General features: G+C 36.6%; 1 protein-coding gene across 1 annotated transcript; it reads right to left on the reverse strand.

Annotated features, from left to right (window-relative positions):
* On the reverse strand, positions 1-7737 carry scny (ubiquitin specific peptidase 36). The gene is made up of 4 exons (XM_040727465.2): positions 5965-7737; positions 5561-5907; positions 2090-5277; positions 1-1188 (listed from the first exon to the last, which is right to left on the reverse strand). The coding sequence occupies exons 1-3, from the start codon at positions 6226-6228 to the stop codon at positions 3933-3935; spliced, it is 1956 nt and encodes a 651-aa protein (XP_040583399.1). The 5' UTR covers positions 6229-7737; the 3' UTR covers positions 1-1188; positions 2090-3932.

Genomic DNA, 7737 nt, shown 5'->3' on the forward strand with positions numbered 1-7737 from the left:
TTAGGAACAAAAATGGTATATTAAATCATGAACTGGATTAATCGACGACATGACTAATAGTTAAATATACTTATAAAAAATAACAGTTCCTTTCCACAAAGCATATTATGTAGAGGATTAGGAGTGGTTAAAAAGGTCCTCTTGGAGATTGAAAATGATTAGGTGCGGGTCCAAACTTAATGCCTTTATAATTAGTCCACCTTCTTTGATTTAATGAGAGAACATTCTTTCTATATTCCCTAGTCAAATTAACATTGAGCTGCTTCCAGTCTTTGGGTCTAACTTTATCAAATCCCGTGTCTCTCAACATGTCCCTCTTTCGAATCATTGTTTGAAGATAAGTTCCTTGAAACCCACGGAGCCACTTGGGAATACCGTACATAAGATCAACAGGATGTATTTCTTCATCACCTAAAATGTCTATATAGTCATTCTGACCCGCAAGAGCTCTAGAAGGGACCCAGGGATTTTCTCTGATGAAAAGATGGAGACCGTTAATTCTGTCTGAATCATTGCTCACTCTCGGGAGAGGACCTGATGTTTTAACTTTGTCAACATAGCCATATCGACGTAAATGAGGGTTTGCTACTTTCTCTGAATGCCAACGGAAAGTGGAGGAACTGGTGCTGAAACATCGAGAGAGACCCTTCAGAAACATCCTTTAAAAAAAAAATCGAAATGTAAGTTCTTTTGGCACATAACTGTGATTGAATTCAATTCAATTGAGAATTTTCTAAATTTATTTATTAGGAATAATAACTAATTTCTTTTTTGGTGAAAAAAATTAAAAACAAAGCGCGCTGCGGAAGTTCCGATGACCGGAGCCATTGTTGAAACTGACAATCGGGCAATTTCATAGATACTTCCAAACTTTTCTAAGAGTAATCGGGCTTTTAAATCACTTAATCCATAAATAGTAGAGAGTGTCTCTATGAGCTTAGGATCCGGGTATCCATGAGTAGATGAATTGGATTCATTTGTGTCAATGCCGAACTTGAAAGGATTCACTTTTCTATGGCGATTATTCGAAATGGAAAACTGAACTAGGAGTTGAGGTAACTGAGAGGCTATATTTCGTATAGGAATTATTTGAAGACCCAAGTCTATGATACAGAATGTTTGTAAAGCAATGAATGCGGTGTCAGTCAAATCCGAAGACTTGACGCAAATGACTGTTCCTTTTAAGCCCTTGATTGATGGAATATATGGAATTAAAAATTATCATATGTAAGTTGGTAAAAATAGCTCATTAATAATGAAAGATTACTACTAATTTTTTTGAGTTTCACGCAAGGACTTCACAAGTCTGAGAGAAAACTAGTTATTTTAATGCAAAACTAATCAGCCTCTCATACATAGATGATTTAAAAGCTTCAGCAAACTCCAAAATTGTGAACCTACCCCTCTAATATTGCATTAATAAACTATACAACTCATTTAAAAAAAAAAAAATGTGTCCAGATTTTAATGGTTATCATAAAATAACTAAAAAAACCTGAAAAGGATCGTTTAAAATTTTACTTTTGTGGTTTACATATGGACCTTGAGTAATTTTAAGTATTAATTTCTAAACTAAATCTTTAATCCGTTTAAAAAATACGACATCTGTGAAGGTGTCCTTTTTTAATAATATTCTGAGTGTGTTATCGAATGTGAAACTAGAGATAATAAATCCCCAAAAAGGGGGCCAATTCTCCTGTCTACACTTTTTTTTCTCAAATTTGAAACAAGATATATAAATATTATAACATATTTAAGATCTGGATACATTTGCTTATAACTTATATCAAAGGATTTTATCAATTACTCCTTTTCCTCATGATGAAAAATGAGTTTGAATAAAATATAAAAAAGTTGATTGGTCGACCACAAAAGCAATATTTCAAATTTAAAATGTTCATAACCATTAAGACTCGAATACAAAAAATGTTGTTACTGGTCTTATAAAACGTTTTCATACAATGAACGCTTTTTCAGGTCCGCCCCCCAAAAAAAAAAAAAAATCAGAGTTAACTTATCAAAATTTAAACTAATTTTAAGCTATATTGGTGTGAATTAATTAAGTGTATGATAATAATTACGTAAGTACCTCGCAATTGATAACAGAATTATAGAACTTGGCCAATTTAGTTTTATATGTTCTTGACTCAGCCACGTAGTCATCTTCATTGATGAGAAGAAGTACATTTGAAGGATAAGTCTGGAAATCAGCAGGGCCTAGTTCCTCAGAGAACTTCACCATGACACCAGACACACTTGACATCCAAGAGGCTCCTGCCCATTTTTGATGAATGATAATTTCATTTTCAAACATGTTTGTGTCTGGAATTATGAGATGTGAAGTGTTCATGATGACTGATTAAGGAGAGTCGCGCGTCTTCCGAGACAAAAAAACAAACAATCTTTAAAGAAGGAGATTTTTGTAATGGTGGAGATCATTAACTTAATCCACTCCCCCCTTTCCAAAGGCACCTAGAGAGATTTGTAAAATTCAAATTTGGGGGGACAAATATTAAAATATTTGGAAGATTTTAATTGAATTTTACTGATTATTAAGTAGTATGAAAATTATATATATAATTAATATTTCAACAATATATATATTTTTAAATATTCTGAGGAAAAAAAAATCAATAAGAAGTAGAAGAGATTGATAAAGAGAAGGAGAATAGGTAATACAAACTAGACAATGATTATTATATTAAAAAGATGTAATTAATATTAACAAAAATTAAATCACAAATAAGTTCTCCTCTCTATTTCATGACAGTTTGTAGGAATTTTTTTTATCTTCTTCAAATTACAACAAATAAGCCCGTGTATTCTTCATTAAAAAAAAAAAAAAATTAAGTTACTTATTTTCAGTAAAAAAATAGGCATAAAACGTTTGTGTATATATAGCATACAAAGTTGTTTCAACTTTTAATAATAATTAATATTTTTTTGCAAGGTTTTATCAACTCATCATCAGAAGGGGATTGGAAAGAGTAGCAGAGATAGAATAAGAGGATCATGGCTGTAATAATAATATTCCTTTCGTTATGTTCATCGTCTGGATCGATGATGGTAATCATTTTGGCGATAACTACTTCCTCCTCCCTTTCTGAAATTTTCCTCGTTAAAGGAACCCCCATGGGAATTCCTCAAACTATTTCGATGGTGATAGGGGCGGCGATGGTGTCTGTTGTTATAATCCTTGTAGGAGGAAGAATTCCTATGGTGGTGGCTATGGTGATAACTGTTGCTATGATGAAATCCGTTTTGTTGAGCCGCTTGAAATGGATTCATTCCATTGCTACTGCTGCTATGGTAGGGTAAAGTGTCGGAATGGCGTCTCTTAATCTTTTTAGTTCGCCCTCTATCCATTTCTTCATCGTAGCGATCTCGTGAGTCACTTCTAGATCGATTGTAATTAAAAGATGAAGAAAATGTCGAGGATTTGCTACCGTTCCATGAAGTCACTTTATCCGACAATGAGGATTGTCGTATGAGCTCATCCACCACATTACTATTTCCACCATTTCCATTTGAATGACCACCGCCGTTATTACTACTACTACTCCATCGTGAATCGGAACTGTTTATGTATTTCTTGGAAGGTGACTCATCAAAACCATTCGAAAAACTCTTTTTCCCGTTTTTTCTTGCGAATGTCATCTTCATGAGATTCCTTTCGATTTAAAGAAGATCCTCTCTCCTCATCATGATCCATTCCTCCTCCCTCGTTTTCGGACGTGGAGATTTGTGAGGCGTGGGAATTATTACTGTTCGTGTTTCTACTAGATGAGGGTGAGGTGTTGTCGTTTTTATGATGCCCTTCAGAAGATCCTCCACGAGTATCATTCCCATTCAACACTGAAGATACGGATTTATTCTTTTGTGGGAATAATCTACTAATTTTGGAAATGGCTTCCTTGACCGTTATCATTTTTTTAACTTTTTTTGGGAGAGCCCACTTCACTATCACTATTTGTTGATGTTTGTTTAACATTCCATATGGGGCCTCGAGATGCCGCCTCAGTGTCAGAGTCGGAGCGTTTGTTTTGTAAATTATGGATACGCCATTGTCCTCCAGAACTTGAGGAGTTGTCACTATGAATTGATGGGTTATGGTGATCCATATCGACAACTGTCCAAGTCCCTGAAGCTGAGACTCGCTTCTCATCACTAGATATCTGTTGATGTTTCAGGGCAATGGACATAGGAAGGAAACCTGAGGAGTTGGAATAGACTCTCTTTCCATTATTACAACCATTTTTGGAGGCATCCCCATTAGATAAATGTGGCTGGTTGTTTTCGTTTAAGCCATTCTGACTTTTAGTGACTTCCCGATGGCTGTGATTGTTAGTGGCGTTACTTTTATCTTCGTCCTCTGTAGACGAAGAATCTAATTCATCGTATGGGACTAACTTTTTCGGTAATGAACTAATTGGAGAAGGCAGGGGCGGCTTATGCATTCCATTTATTGTACCAGAATTTTTGGCATGATTCACATGGGAGGAGTTGTTGAAATGATTCTTAGCATCGTCTCTCATTTGTTTGTTGATACTGACTAAGGTTGTTGAAGGAGGTGGTGGCTGAAGAATTTGATTTGTCTGGGGTTGTTTAGTCCAGTGGCAATGCGTAGCTTGTGTCATTTCATACATTACTACATATGAAGCAGTATTTAATGCCTGAGATACAGGCACGGGTCTAACGTGACTATCGTCAAATTGATAAAATTGTCCGTTCGATGCCTCTCCAATGGCTGTGTAGTGTCCACAATTTGGAGAGGGCCCCACGTGGGTAATCATAGAGACAAGTCGATACTCTAATTTATTTCCTTTAGCCATACCACCTCGCACAAACCTCGAAACTTCTAGTCTTCGACTCAGTTGAACTGGTTTGCTGATTTTACCTCCAGTGAGAGCAAATCTCTTTAGTTGAATACATAGCACGACTGGAGGCCTTTCAATAAATGATGCTTTATGTGCTGGAACTTTAACTTTACACTTTTCACATTTATACATGTTGGATCCGTCCATTCCTCCCAGTTTCTCAGAGCGAAAATAATGAGCTAATGCCTCTTCTATGTTTGAAGCAGATCGAATATCAAGTAACAAGTCCATAAAGTGCTGGAACGTGGTTGAAACATATTTACAACGAACGCATGTCACATCTTGTCGCATATAGCCACCAAATATTTGATTGAATGGTGTGGTTTCTTTACTCGCGCTGTCTAAGTTTTTAGCCTTGGCAGATATTAAAAATGACTTTTGAAGTGACTCGATCAAGTACCTACATAAATAAGTAATTATCAATATTAAAAAGATGCAAATTGCTGATAGATAACAGATAAAGAGTGGAATTAAAAAAATCACAATATCCCTGTCAGAACATAATATATTCATGTCATATATTAAACATTAGTTATCATGTTTTTATTATTGATATCATGGTGATTAGGAGTTTAATTGAAGAAAGCCACGCTACATTTGTATTAAGTGTTAGTCTAGGAATAGAGTGATTGCTATACCCCCACTGCTCATATATGTTATACACATTTAAATAAGAAACAAACCTTAAAAACTCGTGTGCATCTTCTTGTCTTCCATGGACAAGATGCTTACAAATGGTTTTTAACTTTTCATAGACACGACTGGGTCGGACAATGTTGGTTCTGTGTGTATCTTTAAGTGTAAGACTGAGCGCACAGATGGTGCAAGAATGAATGGAGTACCCGCCGCTACCGCCGTTATTACAGCGATGATGGCCATCAGTGAGATAATTGATAAGGGAAGGTGTATGGAAAAGAGCCTGGAGTGTGGAATTCAAGTAGCAGGTATTGCCGACATTCATCATTCCGGCCCCAGGGGAAAAGGGGCCCTGGTAACCCACCTTGACGTCTTCGCGTTTGTAGAACGTGACCTGCAATATGAGGGAGATTCAATTAGCAACATGAGATACAACTCTTTGGGCGCTAACCTTGGGCTTGGGAATGGATACGGGAGAGGCGGAGTCCTCTTGGGTCCCGTTCGCCTTGCACGTGGATAGCCCGGACTCGGAATTCAGGATAATGTAGTGTTTGAGGGGCGAGTTGGTTGAGATCCGTGAAGGAGGATCGAACGGAACAGGAACTAGACTTCTTTTGGTAAGAGCACTCTCCAGACCCTCTTCCAGGAGTTTGGAGTGATTGCCGAAACTCCGTTTGAGAGTGGATGAGATGGGGTCTGCCGTGGAGGCCGGCATCCTTCCTTTAGGACTAAACGAATAATCTCCAAGCCGCCAAGGTAGTGCTAGTTGTTGTAGACCTCACTTAACAGTTGAGCTACTCTAGTAGTTCTACTCCACATGAAATAAGCAGCCAAATAAACAAATGTAAAGACGCAGATCCGCTTCTGGCCCGGCCACCACCTAGTCCAGGTTTTCAGCAGAATTTATATACATATAATAATATCACAACCACGTTCTTCAAAATGGCGACTAAATAAATAACACTAAAAATGAGGGAAACACAGGAACACACAAACAGACGCAGAAACACACACTCCTTATTTCATAAATAATACATTGTATACTAGTAAGTAGAGGACTACTACATAATATTAATTTATTATTCTTCTCAAGAAGCTGAGGAAGAGGCGAGAGTAAAAAAACCGGCCGAGATGCCCTAAATATTTACACATTGACTATTTAATAATGTGTGTAGATTAGAGATAGTGTCGTTCCTTCAAACTCTTTGTGATAATACACTTCAAGGTCGACTCCCCCTACACATGTTACAAAAGAATTGCAAATAAATATGGGTATTAATTACTGTTGAAGAAAAGAATGAGGAATTCTAACGGGGGTTTAGAATATGCTCAATCATTAAGCATTGAATGACCACTATATTTTGGCTATTTTATATCGTATTGCGTAGCTATAGATTTGCAATTCCGCTATGGAGTTACAAATGTTACGCTTTTGATAAAATATAAAATTAATATAGTAGATTAGGTTAATGTCTACTATTTACTTTGTGTAGCAGCTATGAGGCGATGAATTACTTATGATCACTCTGAGTAGTACATTGAATTACTATTTTTAAATTAAGGTACGTATTTAGAGAGCGAAGAGAAAATAATATGTACTTGAAGATTCTTATATAATTTAAAAGTAGGGAAGTGCAGTAACAATTTGTAACACGGGACAGTTGCAAATTGACATAAAATTTACGTAGTAATCTGTATATATATTGCAGTTAAAGTAAGAAATCCGTTAATATGCAAAATAACTGAGCAAGACCTATGTGCATAATAACCGAACTAGACTTTTAATCTTCATAATAACTGAAAAAGATTGTTTATAAGCAAAATCATTGGCATCATAAATTTCACATTATCTTCCGAATTCCGAGACCCTTTCCAGAGACACATGCTTGGCCCATGGAATATGCAGCATGTCCACAGTACTTGATTCAGAGTCAGCATCCTTCTTCAATTCATGTATTACTATCAGCCATCCACTCCAACCCCGGTTGATATCCCGGTCCATGGGTTGTCTTGCGTGTCAACATGACTAACAAATGGGCTAGAACCCACTGTCAATTCATGTAATATCCTCAGAGACGCCATCCACTATAGTCCCAGTTGATATCACAACCCTAGGGTTGTTTTGCGTACCAACACGACTAACAAACGTGTTGTAACCCATCGCCAAGTCCAAATATTTCTATAACTGAAAACCAAAGTGACTACACATTCTTAACCCGGAGTT

The sequence above is a fragment of the Lepeophtheirus salmonis genome, chromosome 1 (assembly GCF_016086655.4).
Source record: "Lepeophtheirus salmonis chromosome 1, UVic_Lsal_1.4, whole genome shotgun sequence".
Lineage (NCBI taxonomy): Eukaryota > Metazoa > Arthropoda > Copepoda > Siphonostomatoida > Caligidae > Lepeophtheirus > Lepeophtheirus salmonis.